Raw genomic sequence first — 20105 nt, forward strand, 5'->3', positions numbered from 1 at the left:
TTGGTGTAAATATAACAAAGGATTGCTAACTGGTGAAGTGTACACTCATAAGCATAGTCTGCCTCATGCAATAATGGAGGTGATAAAACCTATTTTCAGAGACTTAGCAGCACCTGAACTGTTGAAAATGTGTATTCACGGAAAAACTCAAAACCCCAACGAAAGTGTAAATAGTGTTATATGGTCGAGAATCCCCAAGACTGTATTTGTTGGAATAGAAACACTTCACTTTGGTGTGTATGATGCTGTTGCGACTTTCAATGATGGCAACATTGTAAGGTGCAAGGTATTTAGAAATATGGGAATGAAGATATGTTCTAACATGGTACGAGCGATGCTTGCTTTAGACAAGGAACGCCTTCGGGCTGCAAACAGGGCTGTAAAGAGTCTAGAAATACAAGCAAGAGTAAACAGGAGGAGGAACAAGAGGAAGCTGGAGGAGGAGTTTGCAGAGGATGAAGATAATCCATCCTATGGACCTGGAATGCACTAAAAAGTTAATCCAATCTTTATCGCTCGATTCCCAAAACTTTTATTTTCTCATACTAATTACATGTTTTCTAAGGATCTTCCAAACATATTTGTTTCAAACTTTCAGTAAATGTTACACAGTACCTTCTGCATAATTTAACACAGCCTTTTTCCAAAAAACTGTATATTTTTGAATATATAAATAAAAAATTGCAAAAAAATGTTGTGAATTTTCATTACAATTGAAAAAAAATCATCTTTAATAACTGAACTAAAATTTTGTAAAATCCCTGTGTTAAGTTGTAGCCCATATTCCAATAAATAATCTGTAAAAAGTTCAACTTCCTACCTCAAATACTTTGTGAGGAAAGATGTAATTTATAAGCATTATTTTAACATTGCAAGTATAGGGCGTTCCGGAGCCCCTTAATCATTGCACGGCCTCACTCACTGCAGTTCATTCACTCACGTGGAAAACCTGTGGTGTTGTTTTGAGCTAGGGCTGTTAAGGGAAGTTTCCTTGTCAAAAATCAAATCCAGTGACTGTTCACATCATACTAAAAAGGCCGTGTAGTTCAGGAGCCAACAGAAAAACATGGATGCCCGTCCCTATAGGACCACTAGTCACCATAAAATGGAGCAATGTAGGAACTTTAGCAGGTAAAAGGCATATCCAGTGTATAATTTACAGCATTATTGCACTAATATGCCATGATATGTCATGCTGATTAGGGTATCTTCCTCATTTGAGTACCAAAACTTCCTTTTTAGTAAATATCACATAGCATGTATTGGTTGGTTATGTTACGGGATATGCCATTCAGTTTAGTCAGAAAGTTTGAATAAACATTAGTCTTTACTACACTTCTGATCAGGCAACGGAATATTCAACATCTAATATTGCTTTTAAGAAATGAATAAGCTACTTCAAACTGGCATATTTTATTTAATTTACCCCACGTTTGATTCAGTTTTACGATACGTACTTTGTCTACTTGGGAATGTCATTATATTACTTTTAGTTACGTATGCGTTCTTGATTGTGTACATAGAAGTAATGTGAACAATATTGATTTGTGCTATTAGTCAGAGTTTGAACATAAGTAAATGTTACTGTGATGAAATGCACTTAATTTATCTAGTGCTACCATGGAAGCACACACTTCAGCACACACTTCAGCACGGTTACTTACTCTTTTTTTACATCGAATTTAAGTATTTTGTGTCACAGTGACTTTTTTTTATCATTAATAAAATTGTCCATTATTTATGTCTCACAAATTACATGGAGTTCAGTAAACTTATGTACAAATATAATTCCCAAAACTGATTAGTTTATCAAAGTGTTCTCCTACTGGACTGGTAGCCATATTATTTGCAGTTATTTGGGTTTTCTTCACTTACCCAAATTGTTAGATGTATCCTTTTCCCATCAAAGTTGTGTTTAATTACACTATTTCATCCAACTTTCTACCTATGCTTTTTGTTTTTATGGTGAAAATTATCAAATCCAATAACTTCTTGTACCCTTATCCCCTCTGATTGATTAGACTTCATATTTCAGAAATTATAGTCTTCATTTTTTGGTCTGTTATGCACAGGCATACATGGTTACCAGCATAGCTTTCTACCACTGACTGAGTGTCTTATTTTGACATATTGCTGCGGAAGCAAAGGGTACTTCACAGCAAACATAAACATAGCCAAAGCCTTGCAGACAAACAAAAATTACGCGAAGAGAAATGTAGTGTGAGGAGGGCTATGCAAGAGGCGTTCAATAAATTCGAAAGTAAAGTTCTGTGTACTGACTTGGCAGAAAATCCTAAGAAATTTTGGTCTTATGTCAAAGCAGTAGGTGGATCAAAACAAAATGTCCAGACACTCTGTGACCAAAATGGTACTGAAACAGAGGATGACAGACTAAAGGCCGAAATACTAAATGTCTTTCTCCAAAGCTGTTTCACAGAGGAAGACTGCACTGTACTTCCTTCTCTAGATTGTCACACAGATGACAAAATGGTAGATATCAAAGTATACAACAGAGGGATAGAGAAACAATTAAAATTGCAAAGGAACTTCCCCCCCCCCCCCCCCTTTCTTGCAGCGGTGTACTGTACGTCTCTATAAGAGCGTAGCATTCCAAAGGATTGTAAAAGGGCACAGGTCATCCCCGTTTTCAAGAAGGGACGTCAAACAGGTGTGCAGAACTATAGACTTATATCTCTAACGTCTATCAGTTGTAGAATTTTGGAACACGTATTATGTTCGAGTATAATGACTTTTCTGGAGACTAGAAATCTACTCTGTAGGAATCAGCATGGGTTTCAAAAAAGACGATCGTGTGAAACCCAGCTCGCACTATTCATCCACGAGACTCAGAGGGCCATAGACGCGGGTTCCCAGGTAGATGCCGTGTTCCTTGACTTCCGCAAGGCGTTCAATACAGTTCCCCACAGTCGTTTAATGAACAAAGTAAGAGCATATGGGCTATCAGACCAATTGTGTGATTGGATTGAAGAGTTTCTAGATAACAGAACGCAGCATGTCATTCTCAATGGAGAGAAGTCTTCCGAAGTAAGAGTGATTTCAGGTGTGCCGCAGGGGAGTGTTGTAGGACTGTTGCTATTCACAATCTACATAAATGACCTTGTGGATGACATTGAAAGTTCACTGAGGCTTTTTGTGGATGATGCTGTGGTATATCGAGAGGTTTTAACAATGGAAAATTGTATTGAAATGCAGGAGGATCTGCAGCGAATTGACGCATGGTGCAGGGAATGGCAACTGAATTTCAGTGTAGACAAGTGTAATGTGCTGCGAATACAAAGAAAGAAAGATCCCTTATCATTTAGCTACAATATAGCAGGTCAGCAACTGGAAGCATTTAATTCCATAAATTATCTGGGAGTGCGCATTAGGAGTGATTTAAAATGGAATGGTCATATAAAGTTGATCGTCGGTAAAGCAGATGCCAGACTGAAATTCATTGGAAGAATCCTAAGGAAATGCAATCCGAAAACAAAGGAAGTAGGTTACACTACACTTGTTCGCCCACTGCTTGAATACTGCTCAGCAGTGTGGGATCCGTACCAGATAGGATTGATAGAAGAGATTGAGAAGATCCAACGGAGAGCAGCGCGCTTCGTTACAGGATCATTTAGTAATCGCAAAAGCATTACGGAGATGATAGATAAACTCCAGTGGAAGACTGCAGGAGAGACGCTCAGTAGCTCGGTATGGGCTTTTGTTGAAGTTTCGAGAACATACCTTCGCCGAAGAGTCAAGCAGTATATTGCTCCCTCCTACGTATATCTCGCGAAGAGACCATGAGGATAAAATCAGAGAGGTTAGAGCCCACACAGAGGCATACCAACAATCCTCCTTTCCACGAACAATACAAGACTGGAATAGAAGGGAGAACCAATAGAGGTACTCAAGGTACCCTCCGCCACACACCGTCGGGTGGCTTGCGGAGTATGGATGTTGATGTAGATTTACAAATTGGTGGCACAAAACCCAAGCAAACTTAGAAAAACGTGTGCAGACAGAATAGAAATTAACCATAATAGGATGTGCTACAAAAAATAAAAAACCGGAAGACAACAGGAAATGGCAATATAAACACCAAACTGATTTAATATGAGTTATCACATGAAATCTAGGTTTTTTTTCTTCATTAAAAAAAAAAAAAAAAAAAAAAAAAAAAAAAAAAAAAAAAAAAAAATGCTGTACAAGGAAAGAAGTTCCATACAGCCTGAAATTGGTCAAAGTAACAGCTGTATTTATGTAATAAGATAGGAAACACTACGAGAATTGTATGGGCATTTTGATAATCAACTCAGGATATAATTTCGTTCATCAACTCAGGATATAAAACATTTCTGAAAATAACTTATGACTCAGTTTAATTTTTTGTTAAAATGCTACTGAAATTGTGGATGTGCTTGATACTTCTTTTGCACACAACAACTGTTTCCTAAATTATTTTCAATTCCAGTTTTTTAGCCAAGGTCATACTTACACGTTGGCAGGTCTTTGTTGAGGAAGTTGGTGCCGAAATAAAATCTCCTGATGAAAGTTTTTGATCCAAGAGTTACAGAAGTTGAGAAATCAACATACGCAAAGGAAGAAAAATCTGCTTGAAGCACATTATATCCCTTTAATTTCTTCATCTTTGTCACTTTGGTCTGTTTGCATGACTTTCACTACATTTTGCTTAAACATGCTTGGAACATTGTCATCAAATGACAGAGCCACAGTTTCAAGAACTAAGTACTAGAAATCATTGTAAAATTTTTTTATTGTTGCCTTATGGAGTTCTAGAGCAATATTCTGATAATTTTTCATTTGATTCATGTTTAGAAAATCTACATCTACATATATACTACACTAGCCACCAAGTGGTGTTTGGCGGAGGGCATAATTCGGGCCAAAGTCATATTTCCTCCCCTCTGTTCCACTCGCGGATCGTGCGAGGGAAAAACAACGTCTGAACGCCTTAATACAAGCTCTTACTTCCCTTATCTTTGAATCGTGATTATTGTGCGATCTGAAAGTTGGTGGTAATAATATATGCTCTACATCCTCGGTGAAGATCGGATTTCAGAATTTAGTGAGCAGCCCCTTCTGTTTAGCGAACCGTCTATCTGCAAGTGTGTCCCACTTCAAGCTTTCTATGAGATTTGTAACACTCTCACGATGGCTAAATGTACCAGTCAAGAATCTTACAGCTCTTCTTTGGACCTTCTCAATCTCTTGAATCAGACCCAACTGGTAAGAGTCCCATACAGACGAACAATACTCCAAGACTGGACGAACTAACGTATTGTAAGCTATTTCCTTTGTTGAAGGACTGCATCGTTTCAGGATTCTACCAATAAACCGCAATCTAGAGTTCACCTTACCCGTTACTTTTGTAATCTGATCATTCCATTTGAGATCATTTCGAATAGTCACAACCAGATACTTGACGGACGTTACCGCTTCCAAAGATTGGGCATTTATTTTGTACTCGTACATTAATGGGGGACTTTCGCCTTGTTATACACAGTAGGTTATACTTACTAATATTGAGAGATAGTTGCCAGTCTTTACACCACGCATTTATTTTCTGCAAATCCTCATTGATTTGTTCACAACTTTCATGTGATACTACTTTCCTGTAGACTACAACATCATCGGCAAACAGTCTAAGATCGCTGTCAATACCATCAACCTGATTGTTTATGTAAATTGTAAAAAGCAGAGGACCTATTACGCTGCCCTGGGGCACACCTGAAGTTATGCTTGTTTCTGTTGAAGTCACCCCGTTTAAGACGACATACTGCTCCCTGTCTGTTAGAAAACTTTCTATCCAACCGCATATGTCATCAGATAGACCATAAGCGCGCACTTTTTGTAGCAAGCGACAGTGCGGAACTGAGTCGAAAACCTTTCGAAAGTCGATAAATATGGCATCGACCTGGGAGCCGGTATCTAGAGCCTGTTGTTTATCATGCACAAAGAGGGCCAGCTGTGTCTCGCATGACCACTGTTTCCTAAAACCGTGCTGGTTTCTGCAGATGAGCTTCTCAGAGTCTAGAAAGGTCATTATGCCTGAACACAAAATATGTTCCATTATTCTACAACAAATCGATGTTAGTGAAATTGGTCGGTAATTATGTGCATCCAATTTTCTATCCTTTTTATAGATTGTTATGACCTGGGCCTTCTTCCATTCCCATGGAACTTTCCACCATTCCAATGATCTCTGATAGATGACGGATAAGAATGGTGCTACATTTGTAGCATAGTCAACGTAAAATCTTACGGGGATACCTTCTGGGCCAGATGACTTCCTGGCGGCTAAGGATCTTAACTGTTTTACAATCCCAGATACACCAAACACTATCTCAGTCATCCTTTCATTTGTTCAATAATTGAAAGGGGGAATGGTGCTGCAGTCCTCTATAATAAATCATGATAAGGTGCTTTCATTGCTTCTTATGACAGAAGCTAGGCTTGTGCAAACATAAGCACAAGAAATAAATGTACTTCACATAGATTTCTTCTCTCCCATGACATAACTGGAATTAACTTCGAAAGAGGTTTATTTTGACTATGCAAATACATTTGTCGCTCATCTAGCATGTCCTCCTGGTCTCCAGAAGGCCTCTAGTTAACTCAAGTTCAAAATAATCATTCCACTGGTGCTTCTATGTGGAAAGGTGGTGATCAAGAAATCAAATAGGATACAGTAGACATCATCAGGCAGTTCATTGCTACCTGTTATGTTCAGGGTTCTAAGTTTTTTTCAGGAGCTTTGGAAAGATGTACCACTTACTGTCACGTTTTCAGTACAAAACCTAAAAGCTTCTGTAGGAGCCATTAAAATGTAAACCCCATTTTTGTTACTGATCTTGCAGCTTTCCATCAACTTGAAAAAGACTGGTTGTCGATGCTGAATCATATGTTTTGATGCACAAAGCTGATGAGTGGCAAAACACCAAACATGGAGGTTACTGGCCTCTCTCTTTTTACGTCAATGAGATCACCCATAATTTCCACAACATTTTTTTTTTTCTTCCTCTCCGTTTGCAATGCTGATCAGATATTTCTGTAAGACTTCCCAACCGCACTGTGGCCCATTATAGTACAAACTCATACATTTTTACAAAAATGTGGAGACTCTGGATTACTAACACTGCTCTTTCCTCTGTTGTAAGCTTTATGTCACAGAGTGTGCAAGAACAAATTTAAAATTTGATGGTTTGGCAATGGTTTGTGTACAGTGGTTTGATTGGAACACAATCTATTAGAGGGACATAAAAAATAATGAATCAGTATTATAAACTACTGCCTAAGAAGGACATGCCACGGAAGTCCATTTGCAGCACCAATACAAACTGCTTGAAACAATAATTGAAACATCATCCATAAAAAACATCATCTTTTATCATAAAATTATACAACAAGCACGTAGATTTCAAAGATGCTTTTTGTTATTATGGACAAAATTATCAGATTACTATAAAATAAATGTTCAGGCCAATATCAGGATAAATTTATCTAGTACTATTTACCAAAAATCATATAACACAATTTGCACCTAAAATGTTTGGTGTAGTTTTGTAGTAACTTAGCACTGACGAATCACAAGTTCTGGAAATAAAGATCGCATGTTGATAAAATTAAGGCAAACTCAAATTAATTTCCATTGTCAGTGTTAACATGCAAAAAAAAAAAAAAGAAAAAAAACTAAAAAATGTTATATATGTGAAAATTACACTCCAAGTTATGTGCTTGCACCTCTCCCTTTCATTCTCAACAGCACAAACACAACATCACATAGTAACATGTACTCTTCAATATATGATACAGAAATGCACCTGTCACTTCATAAGTCTTAGGAAGGCAATGACAAATTATCATCTCTAGGACCTTGCTCAGAAACCACAATGGAGGACTCCTGCATCTGCCCCTCACTCCTTCCTCCTGATGTTTATTTTCTATTATGAAACAAAATTTAACTGCTCAACTTGCTCAAATGTCTATCATAAAGGGATCAATAATATAATAAATTACTTATAGCAATTTGTAGCAGACATTAAAAATAACCATTAGTCCTTCAGCACACAATGCCTGCAAACATTAATGTTACTATTGGTGATATAATTAATCTTGTGTCAATGATGTATTATTGAGTGCAACGCAACCTTTCTCTGAATTGGTGTCGGAATCTTGTATCCTCGTTTTTTTATTCCTTTTAAAACTGTGTACGACAATCCCATGGACTGGAAGCCTCCTGACTTTTTGGACCCTCCTCCCTTTTTTTTAAATGTTGCTTCACTTTCATCATCAGTATTAGCTGCTTCAGGATCAACAAATCCCAGAACATCAGTAGCCATATTGCTGTTTGTATACCTGCAAAAGAAAGCATATACATTATAGCAATATAGAGACTCAACTCTAATAATACTGAGAACTTTGGGACTGTGTACAAACAGAACAAGAAAAAGATAACTGAAATGAGTATTGTCTGAATAACACATAGCTGTACTCCGAAACCAGCGAAGTGGCATTTCTCATTTAATCAGAGGCATGCAGCGTGTAAAAGGAAACATGAGAAAAACTAATTGTTAAATAAAGTGAACAAGGAATAAAACAGGAAAAAACTATAAATATAAAGATATAAATGATAAGACTGATTACCCTTACATCCATCAAATATCTCATACACTGTGGAAAAAATATTGTGTGCGATGAGACTAACAGATATCTGGGATATTAGGGCACCTCTGTTAATTTTGCACCTTAATTTTATTTATTTATTTATTTTTTAAAGCTTGTGTATGAGTTATTACACAAAAAAAAACATATAAATACTCCCAAAATGTGATTTTGTCACATATTTTTCAGCATCTGCACCATTTGCAGCAATGTCCTCCTCCCTTCTACACTCTTAACTCTTGCACAGCACATTTTGTCTGTCCTATTTTGGCCTGAAAGAGCTTCTAATGGAAGATTTGTATTCAAAAGCTTGCCCAGAATTTCAGTTTCTGAGAAGTAGTGGAGCTCTAGTGGGCTGTTATGCAGAATTATTCTGAAAATCTGGGTTATCTAACTGAAATAAATATTTTTAATCATGGATAATGGATTGCAAATACCAGTGATATTCCACTGGCTTTCATGCTTTAGCGATACTTACTTGGCAGAATACTGTAAGAAGTACACTTATCCCTTACAGTTGCTTTCAAACTGAGAGCCTTTCTTCTTGGTGATATTTCTTCAAAGAAAGTTACACCAAGCCCCTAAAACTCTTAAAAATTTCTCATGTGATTAAGATTACAACTCCTTAGCTCCATATATCTACTGAGAATCTTCAGCCACACTGGAAGCCCTCTTTAGCATTTGTAATCCTAAAAGCATATATATGCTATCCCCTTATTGACCTCTCCTCTTCTAACTCATGTTAATTCCCAGAAAGAGAGAAAAGATACCTGAGGATGTATTTTTCTTCCAAGTGCTTTATTTCTGTTGGAAAACATAGTTTCACATTGGCTGATGACCCAACAGAAGTAGAAAAGATGGCATAATGCTGTCTGTGGAAATGTTTTGACACTCTACTGACAATCAAGAAAGAAATGTAATTTAGTAATGCAAGACACTATTGTTGCACCATTGTACACAATAAGCTAAAATTAAAATGGAATTGGTCTGCAAGTGACAATTGCTGCAACACTAAAACACCGAGTGAAACAACCTATCTTTACTGTTTACATTAATAAATTTCAAAAGTTCCTGGCAGAGTAAAAGATGTAAGTAGATCAGTTCTAATAAAGACCGCTACACTAATTTTAAGAGTGTGCGTGTGTAGTGACCACTCTACAGGTAAAAGCAGTTTGAGGGTCAGTAAGCTATCTCTCACACAGTGGCAAGAGTAGCTCGTGCAACTCATGGTGCTTTTCTGCTTGTTTAATCATCCTTGTTCGTTGCATCCAAGATGCAGAAATCCAAAATTAGTGCTAATAAAATGTACGGCACATTGAAATAGTTTCTTAGTGATGGTATCTAGTATAACAAATCTGTTGTAACACGCAGCATCTGTAATGTCTCAACCAAAACTGATAAAAAGCACAAATGAAATTATGTTCAACAGTATGTGGCAAAGCATGCCAACAATAAGGACTACACTGTGCCAACAGTAGAGTAGGACAACATTTACTGGTGACACTTAACTTCTTCAAAGGGTAGAAATGATTTTTTTTTTTTTTTTTTTTTTACAACACAGTGGTGACATTTCCAGTGTGTATTATTCCTCTTTCCAAAGTTAACAATCTCATTATAAAACTGTACCAGGAAAAGTATGCTGAAAATACTATTAGCAATGAGAGTACTTGAAAAAAAGGCACGCATTCACTATATATCCATATATATCAGACAAAAGACAAGTCTAGATGAAACTATCGACAGACAGGCAGAATGGATATGTCCTGAATATTTCAATGCAACTCTTGAATGGAAAACAGTGGAACTCCACATTGTAATTACTTTGATTTCTTGAGAAAACCTACAATGCCTTCATTATGCAAAGATTTAACAATGCATCTTTTGTGTTGGGGCCTGAATGAGTAAAATATGATTTAAGTATGATAAGTTCTTACAGACAAAGCTGCTTATATGTTATTTGCATTTTCTGATCTGCAACTTAAAACAAGTGACCTGCATTATAGACACTATTCATGGAGTTTGTGAGGAATACTGTACCAAAATAAATTTGTATCTTGCATTATGGAAATCTTGAAAAAAGCTCTTGCCAAAATCTAAAATATCTACAAATCACAGGAGTTTCTTTCCCACCTTCCCTCACTATCACTTGGGGCAGTTGGTTAGAAGCTATAGTGCTATCACCTGTAGTACTTTTCAGGATGTAGGCCTGTGCAGATTTTTTGGTGCTTACCCAGCTGATTCTTCACTTGTAAGAAAGGCTAAAGACTAACAGGTAAACAAGAACCACAAAGCTGAACTTTATATGCTGCACAGACACTCCTTCCTGATAACAGCCATGAGAAAACTGGAGGAGAAATATTTTGGGAAAGTAGCATAGTGGACCATTTTAAGTCATGGTGGATGGGCTTGAAGATTCTGAAAAACAGAAGCTCAAGCAAAGCTCAGACAAAAGTCTGATATGGAAGATGTGTTGATGAACAAGAATACTGATTACAGTTTAAAAACAAAATATTGTGATGATGTTAAGGTTTCTTGGGCACAGGACAGCGGATCTTCAGTACCTGTACTAAAATGTAATGAGACTAGTGTCAAGGAAGAGTGTAAAATCAATAAACTGATTGGTTGATCACTGAAATAAAAGGGGATGAGCCAGTCACTTTGCAACACACTAAAATCTCCAGACTGAAAGCTTAGGCTAGAGCCCAGACATGTCATACAATTTTAAGAGTTCGACAGCACTTGTCTCATCATCAGGTAAAATTCACTTCTGCTCACTTGTCACCAAGTACAATGCACTCAGTTAAAATGTGGCACACACTGACTTGCACACCACAGGCTTCACAGACAGGGGTGTCCTCTTGCTTGAATAAAAAGCCATGTCCTAGGGGACGGCATCAAATGCAGAGGAAGATCAGAGCCACTTCATCTCGCTGGAGCAACCAGCATGATGGTTGCCGTAGCCAGATTGTTGGCTTCACCATCCATAGATTTTTTTCCATCACTCAACCACTCCTCCTCTCGTAACTGCAAACATCTGCATCCCACCACGGGAATGACAGCCAGCAGGGAATGGCACATTCTCTAACATTATGGTCCTTGGCGGCTTTGTCGAGCTGGTCATTTCCCCAAATTTCCATGTTCCCTGGTACTCAACAGAATGACACCTTCTTCCCCCACTGGTGTAGGCAATACAGTTGGTCAGAAATGAGCTGTACCAATTTCTCTGCTGGGTACATGTGCTGCAATCACTGTAAGGCACTATGGGAATCAGGGTAGGTGAGAAATTGTTTGCCCTGGAGACACCTCATCTGCTCCGATGCCTTCAGGATCACATGGAGTTCTGCAGAAAACACAGTGTATAGATATGGAGAAGACAAATCGTGAAGGCACTGTTGGGAAATACAACTGAATAGCCAAGGGAGTCTGCTTGTTGTAAGTCATCTGTGTACACAACAGTAAAACCATTATGCCAATGTAAAATGGTACAAAACAGACATGGAAATTTTGTTAAGTCTAAAAGAATTCTGGGCCTCTGTAGATCTCCTCCAACCTCAGTATATAACTTGAAACCAGCCACACCCATCTCTAAAGCACAATCCTTCTTGTGTATCCTATATGGCCTAGTTGCTAGATGTCAAGTATCAAAGAGCATTTTCATTGGTAGCCAAGTAACAGAATGGTATGCAAGTGTCTAGGGCGTGGACAGGGTTTTGTAGGCCTGTTCCACCATGAGAAGTCATCACCTGATGTGAAGCAGCAGCTCAACCTGCGTCAACATAGCAGCTCAGTATGGGGTTAGTTCAAAAAGCCACAGTGGTCAGCCTAAGTCTTTCATGGTGCACCACAACCAGCCACTTTAAATAAGATGTTCGTGCATATCCATACGCTGTGCACCCATAAACAAGCAGAGATCACACAAAAGCCTTGTACAGCAGGAGCAGATAAGTCCAGACTGCTCCCCATGAATTGTAGCTAAGACACTTTAAAATACTAGGTGCACCTTATGAGGTCCCTAAGGTTTGGCAACCATGTAAGTATTGAGTCAAATGTGAGGCCAGAAATCTCATCACATCTCTAAAACTAAGAATAGTGTCTCTCATCCTCAACTCAGGAAAGTTTAAAACAGAATGAAAATAATTAAAAATACTCCTCGGTTGATAATTCAAAACCCCCTCTTTCCCTGTCCATCCATCCAATTGAGTCGAAGACTCAGTGGCAACTCACGAGCTGTTGTTGCAAGGCTTGAAGAGGAATGAAAGAGAGAGAAGTCATCAACAAATAAATAACAGTGGGGTGAGAGGAAGGACTGCTTACAGATGGGAAGATATTCTTGAAATCCCCATTCATGGAGCTGCAATAATATGCCAGCAAGTAATAATGTAGGCCTTCTCAGTGCCAAAAAATATACTCAAGAGGGGATGCTGGTGCAGGACAGCCTGTTTTACAGCTGCTTCTAGGAGGACCAGATTATCAAAGGTGAAGCGACACCTCCTAAATCCACACTGAAAGCAACTATGGAGCTCTCTGGATTCCAAGACCCAGACAAGACAGTGGTTGAGCATCCTTCAAGGTCTTTTGTACACAACTAAAGACGGCAATACTAAGAGTATGATACCCACGCGGTCATGTTCGGACCTTCCCAAGTTTTACACTGAAGAGTCACAGAAAATGGTACACCTGTCTTATATTGTGTAGGACCCCGTGAGCACGCAGAAGTGCCACAACACGATGTGGCATGGATTCAACTGAAGTATGAATATATGAAGATGGTATCTGTTCTTTCGGACATACCCAAAAGAACATATACCATTGTTGACCTTGCAGCCCTTGAAGAATGAAATTACAGCCCTCGAAGAATGAAATTACATGTCCAAAAGAACAGATACCACCTTCATATAGATGAGGCTTATCAGCCAATGATCTTCTTCAGTGCGGATGCACTCACATTACTCAATCTGTAGATTGACTGCCGCAAGTAATGAGTATAGTGGTCGGGGGAACTTCAAATGTAGTGTGTGGATAGTAAGTTGGAAATGTGCGTCTCACAGGGAGCATGCCACAGATAAGTCCCTGGTGTCACACTATCCTCCGTGTCCTCGATGGCTCAGTTGGATAGAGCATCTGCCATACAAGCAGGAGATGCCGGGTTCAAGTCCCGGTCAGGGCACACATTTTCATCTGTCCCTGTTGATATTTACCAACACTTGTAAGCAGCTAATGGTCTGGATTTCATTGTTATTTCAATGTCTGAAGCAGTGACAGAGGGAATTGACACCACGAATCCTGCAGGGCTGTCAATAAATCCGTACAAGTACGAGGGGGTGAAGATATCTTCTGAACAGCATGTTGCAAGGTATTCCAGATATGCTCAATAATGTACTCGTCCGGGGAGTTTGGTAGCCAGCAGAAGAGTTTAAACTCAGAAGAATGTTCCTGGAGCCACTCTGTAGCAATTCTGGATGTGTGGGATGTCGCATTGTCCTGCTGGAATTGCCCAAGTGTATCAGAATGCACAAAGGACATGAATGGATGCAGATAACCAGACAGGAAGCGTAAGTACATGTCATCTGTCAAGAGTCATATCTAGATGTATCAGGGGGCCCATATCACTCCAGCTGCACACGTCCCACACCATTACAGAGCTTCCAACAGCTTCAACAATCCCCTACTGACAAGCAGGGTCACGGATTCATGAAGTTGTCTCCATATACGTACATGTCCGTCCATTACATACAATATGAAACGAGACTCGTCTGACCAGGCAACATGTTTCCAGTTATCAACAGCCGAATGTTGGTGTTGATGGGCCCAGGTGAGGCGTAAAGCTTTGTGTCATGCAGTCATCAAGGTACACAAGTGGACCTTCAGCTTTGAAAACCCATATTGATGATGTTTCATTGAATGGTTCGCACGCTGACACTTGTTGATTGCCCAGCACTGAAATCTGCAGCAATCTGAGGAAGAGTTGCACTTCTGTCTTGTTGAACAATTCTCTTCAGTCATCATTGGTTGCGTTCTTGCAGGATCTTTTTCTCGTCACAGTGATGTCAGAGATTAAATGTTTTACCTGATTCCTTATATTCACAGTACACTCGTGAAATGGTCATACAGGAAAATCCCCCATTTCATCGGTACCTCGGAGATGCTGTGTCTCCCGCTCATGCGCCAACTATAACAATACGTTCAAACTCACTTAAATCTTGATAACCTGCCACTGTAGCACCAGTAACCAATCTAACAACTGCACCAGACACTTGTCTTATGTAGGTGTTGCCAACCACAGCGCCGTATTCTGCCTGTTTACATATCTCTTTATTTGAATATGCATGCCTACACCAGTTTCTTTGATGCCTCAGTGTAAAAGTACAGTTAAAACAGCCTCTTGCAATGAGTCAGGAAAGTGATCTGACAAAAAGTGAGATTAAAATGGGTGAGAAAATTTCTTGGCTCCACCCTTTGAGGTGCCAAACATACTATAATGGACACTTTCACAGCCAGGTGATGTATCACAAACTGCAGCCAAAACAAAATTCAGCTCCCCCATGGAGAAGGGGCAGTTGTATTCATCGTCACTGGTGGAACTGAAGTCTCCTAAATGCCTACCTCAGTAGCCACACTGTAATGCCAAAACCTGAATCCTGACTAGCGGTGGTGGCAAAGTCTCTATTGGAAATCCTTCGAGTGGCCTCCCATACATCTCTTCTTGCTCTTCATAAGAATTTGGTGAAATTTCACCCTCACTAACTGAAAGGCTGCGAGATTCTCTCCAGTTTGCCGACACTACAGAGGGTTACTCCTCACTTGAATAATGTGATCCACCTGTTACTGGATGCTGTAAAAGTGTTCAAACACAGCAGGTTGGCTGTAAATTGTCCAGTCTGTCAATCAAAGCATCCATCATGGCAGCTGTTGTTTGGACATCATTTGTCTAGTAGGTGAATCGAGACTGGAAAGTGGTCACATGAATACAAGTCATCGATTACTTCCCAGTGAGCAGAAAGAAGAGTGTGTGTGGGTGTATGCAAGTGAAAAAGAGAGAGAGAGAGAGAGAGAGAGAGAGAGAGAGAGAGAGAGAGAGAGAGAGGGGGGGGGGGGGGGCTGGAGAGCATATAAAAAAATTGTGCTCCTCCCCATGTTCAAGAAACATGTACATGAGGACATCTACCCTACCCTAGGGCAGATGGTTGCAGAGCCACAAAGCACATAATGAACATTAAAATCACCACACAGAATGAAGGGGTTCTGGAGCTGAATAAGTAGATCACAGAGAGCCTAGCTTTGTCTAGAATCTCGCTTGGTGGCAGGTGGACTGAACATATCATCAACTGATGATGCACTTGCTTCAATACAGTAACTGCTTACAGGAAGGTTTTGAGGGAGAAGCAAGGAGTGGTAGGAGTTGTTTATAAAAAATAGCCATGCCCTCTTTAGCTCTCTCTCCACTAAGGTTTTTTTTTTTTTGTGGAGGATGTAGCCTTGTAGCTCAGGGATGTCAGAAAATTTCAAATGTGTCTCTTTAAAACAGATACACATTGTAAATTGAAGGGGGATGACAGCTATCAGCTGCAGTGGGACATTAAGCAGAATTAGTGGTGACGAGTGAAAATGTGTACAGTCTGGTACACATTTTCGCTTGTCGCCATTCATTCTGCTTTATGTCCTGCTGCAGCTGATGGCAGTCATTTCCCCTTCAATTTACATATAGTATTTCGCAGCTGCTGGATCTGCATGGTACCTGTTCTTTCGGAGGAAAAGACAACATGCATTCAGATACACATTGATCTACCCTGATTTAACACATGCTGTTCCTCCAACTGTGTCCTGAAGTCATTCACATTCCACTGCAGTATGGAAGCTACCTTAATAGTTAGGTTCTGCCACCATTTCTCTCGTGGTGAGAGGGCTTGGCTGTTGGACTAGTGATGCAGGCTTGTAGATGCATTTACACCTACAGTTGGTGGTGGCCATATCAGCTGCCAAGATATGGATGCCAACACTAATTTTCCACATGGGCTGTTTCAACAATGAGGCAAAAGACCGCATGCAAGTGTCTGGCTATGAGGCCTTAAAAATATTTTTGTATCAAGAGTATGAGAGACATTGTGTCGCTCTAATCTACTACATTTTCTTCCCTTCTGCAAAAAAGGAGTTTTGCAAAGACATTATAATTCTGTCAAAGACAGAAAATGATTAGGAAGAGTAGTTGAACACAATGGAGAGTGTCTTGAAAGGATGATATAAGATGAACAGCATCAAAAACAAAACAAGGGTAATGGAATGTGTTCAAATTAAATTAGGTGGCGCTAGGGAATCAGATTAGGAAATGAGACACTGAAAGTAGTGGATGATCTTTGCTATTTGTGCAGTAAAATAACTGATGATGGCTGAGGTAGAGTGGATACAAAATGAAGACTGGCAATGGCAAGAAATGCATTTCCGATGGAGAGTAATGTGTTAACACCAAATATTGATTTAAATGTTATTAACTTTTTTTATGAATGTATTTGTCTGTGTTGTAGTCTTGTGTGGAAGTGAAACAGGGATAAGTAACAGTTCAAATAAGAAGAGAAGTTTTTAAAATGTGGTGCTACAGAAGAATGCCGAAGATTAGATGGGTAGATCATGTAACTAATGAGGAGGTGTTGAACAGAACTGGGAAGAAAGGAAATTTGAGGTGCAACTTGACTAACAGGCGGGACTGATCGATAGAACACATTCTAAGACACCAAGGGATCACCAATTTGGTATCGGAGGGAAGTTGTTGGTTGGTTGCTTGGTTTAAAAGAGGGGGAAATGGACCAAATTACGAGGTCATTGGTCCCTTGTTCCTAATAAAACAATGCCACAACTGTAAGAATAAAACAGACGAGACATATAACACAGAATGGGAAGAAATGAAAGACCACAAGAACGAAGGAAAGGCAACGAACACTAAAAGGAACGAAAGAGGATAAGAAAACAATAGAGATTTGCAAGAAACAGTTAGAAGAGAGTAAAACAAGGAAGCATATTACAGTGGTTGGCCGCCCATGAAAATAAAAAGGAAAAGCCAGCCACCATGCAACACGTTAAAACCTCCACGCTAAAAGCACTACGGTGAAGGACACAAGAGGGACAAAGGACACGTGCTAAACCTCAGATCGAATGATAAAATCCACCCTCACGGATACAATGTAAAACCAAATCAGCCAATGAGGCGTTGTCTGCTAAAATCAATGGTAACGAGTCCGGCAACCAAAGATGAAGCCGCAGGGCAGCCGAAGAAGGACAGAGCAGAAGAATATGGGCCACTGTCAACCGGGTGCCGCACTGACACTGAGGTGGGTCTTCACGGCACATGAGGTAGCCGTGGGTCGCCCAGGCACGGACAATGGGGAGCTGGCAGAGAGCCACGGAGTCCCTGCGAGAGGCCCTCATCGAGGACTTCCAAACATTCGTTGTCCCCTCAATGGCCTGCAGTTTGTTGTGCGTACTGCGAGTTTCCCATTCCGTCTCCTAAAGCTGAAAAACCTTACAACGTAATAATGAATGCAGGTCAGTTGCAGGGATGCTGATCTCCAGAAGTGGTTTCCATGTAGCCTGTTTGGCCAGTCTGTCAGCAAGTTCATTTCCTGGGATTCTGACGTGACCAGGTGACCAGACGAACACCACTGAACTACTGGACTGTTCCCGGGGCATAGATGGACTCCTGGATGGATGCTACCAAAGGATGACGAGAGCAGCACAGGTCAATAGTTTTCAGGCTGCTCAAGGAGTCAGCACATAAAAGAAAAGACTCCCCAGGGCACGGACAGAGATACTGAAGTGCACGAGAAATGGCACCAGCTCTGCAATGAATACACTGCAGCTATCGGGTGAGGAATGCTGTTCAATGTGGCTGCCGTGAACGTAGGCAAAGCCAATGCGACCATCAGCCATCGATCCGTCGGTGTAAACCACTTCAGAGCCTCGGAACACGTCAAGAATCGAGATGAAGTGACAGTGGAGGACCGCAGGGTTAATGGAGTCCTCAGGGCCACATGAAAGGTCCAGACGAAGTTGCAGCCAAGGCGTACACCATGGAGGTGTACGCAAACGGACTGGAAGTAGAAGTGGTAAAGGGAAGGACTCCAGTTCAGAGAGAAGGGACCGCATGCGAACTGCAATCGTTAACCCGGACCTGGGCCACCGATGCGGGAGATGGACTGCTGCGGGCAGTAAAAGGAGACGGTAATTCGGATGCTCAGGAGAACTGCGAATGTGAGCTGCGTAACTGGCGAGCAGTTGTGCACATCTGATCTGCAATGGAGGGACCCCAGCCTCCATAAACCACACTCCCACAGTCAATTCAGGATTGGACAAGGGCTCTGTAGAGCCACAGCAGCATAGAGCGATCTGCACCCCAAATGGTGTTGCTCAGGCAACGGAGGGCATTGAGGTGCTGCCAGCACTTCTGCTTAAGCTGACGAGGATGAGGAAGCCAAGTCAGTCGAGCGTCGAAAACCAGTCCTAAGAATTGGTATGTCTCCACTACAGTGAATGCATAGTCATGAAGGTAAAGTTCTGGGTCCGGATGAACGTTACAATGCCGACAGCAGTGCATGACACACGACTTTGCGGCTGAAAACTGGAAGCCGTAGGCTAGAGCCAATGACTGCGCCTTGTGGATGGCTCCCTGTAGGCGACGCTCAGCAACACCAGTACTGGAGCACCAGTACGAAATGCAGAAGTCGTATACCTACAGAGAAGGTAAGACAGAGGGCCTGACAGCTGCTGCTAGATCGTTAATGGCCACTAAAAATAGAGAGACACTCAATACAGAGCCCTGCAGGACACCATTCTCCTGGATATGGATGGAACTACAGGAGGCATCAACTTGGACAAGGAAAGTAGGAGCGACAGGAAGTTTTGTTTAAAAATTGGGAGCAGGTCCCGGAAACCACACTCTTACAATGTGGCAAGTATATGATGTCACCAGGTCATGTTGTAGGCGTTACGTAAGTAAGAAAAGACAACAACCAGGTGTTGCCACCTGGTAAAGGCTGTTTGGATGGCAGACTCAAGGGACACAAGATTATAAGTGGTAGAGTGACCCTGGTGGAAGCCGCCCTGACATGGAGCCAGTAGGCCATGTGGCTCAAGGACCCAAGCCAACTGCCGACATATCATACATTCCAGCACCTTACAAAGAATGTTGGTGAGGCTGATGGGCTGATAGCTATCCACATCAAGAGGGTTTTAACCGGGTTTGAGCACCGGAAAGATGGTGCTCTCCTGCCATTGCGAATCGCACCTGATCCACTTGAAGATGACATGGAGATGTTGCTTGTAGTCAGATGAGAGACATTTAATCATCTGGCTGTGGATCCAATCTGGCTCAGGAGCTGTGTTGGGGCAATGTGCAAGGGCACTGAGGAGCTCGCATTCTGTAAATGGGGTGTTATAGG

General features: G+C 40.7%; 1 protein-coding gene and 1 non-coding gene across 2 annotated transcripts in view; one reads left to right on the forward strand and one right to left on the reverse strand.

Moving 5' to 3' along the window:
* LOC124776873 (ATP-dependent RNA helicase DDX54) overlaps positions 1 to 20105 on the reverse strand; it is a 138297-nt gene that overhangs the window by 103539 nt on the left and 14653 nt on the right. Inside the window, exon 2 of the mRNA XM_047252054.1 lies at positions 8166 to 8373. Within this exon, the coding sequence (XP_047108010.1) occupies positions 8166 to 8373 (208 nt within the window). The remainder of the gene's footprint in view (positions 1 to 8165; positions 8374 to 20105) is intronic.
* On the forward strand, positions 13772 to 13846 carry Trnav-uac. Its single transcript has one exon. It is a non-coding gene; the product is annotated as a tRNA-Val (tRNA).

Source organism: Schistocerca piceifrons, chromosome 2 (genome assembly GCF_021461385.2).
Source record: "Schistocerca piceifrons isolate TAMUIC-IGC-003096 chromosome 2, iqSchPice1.1, whole genome shotgun sequence".
Taxonomy (NCBI): domain Eukaryota; kingdom Metazoa; phylum Arthropoda; class Insecta; order Orthoptera; family Acrididae; genus Schistocerca; species Schistocerca piceifrons.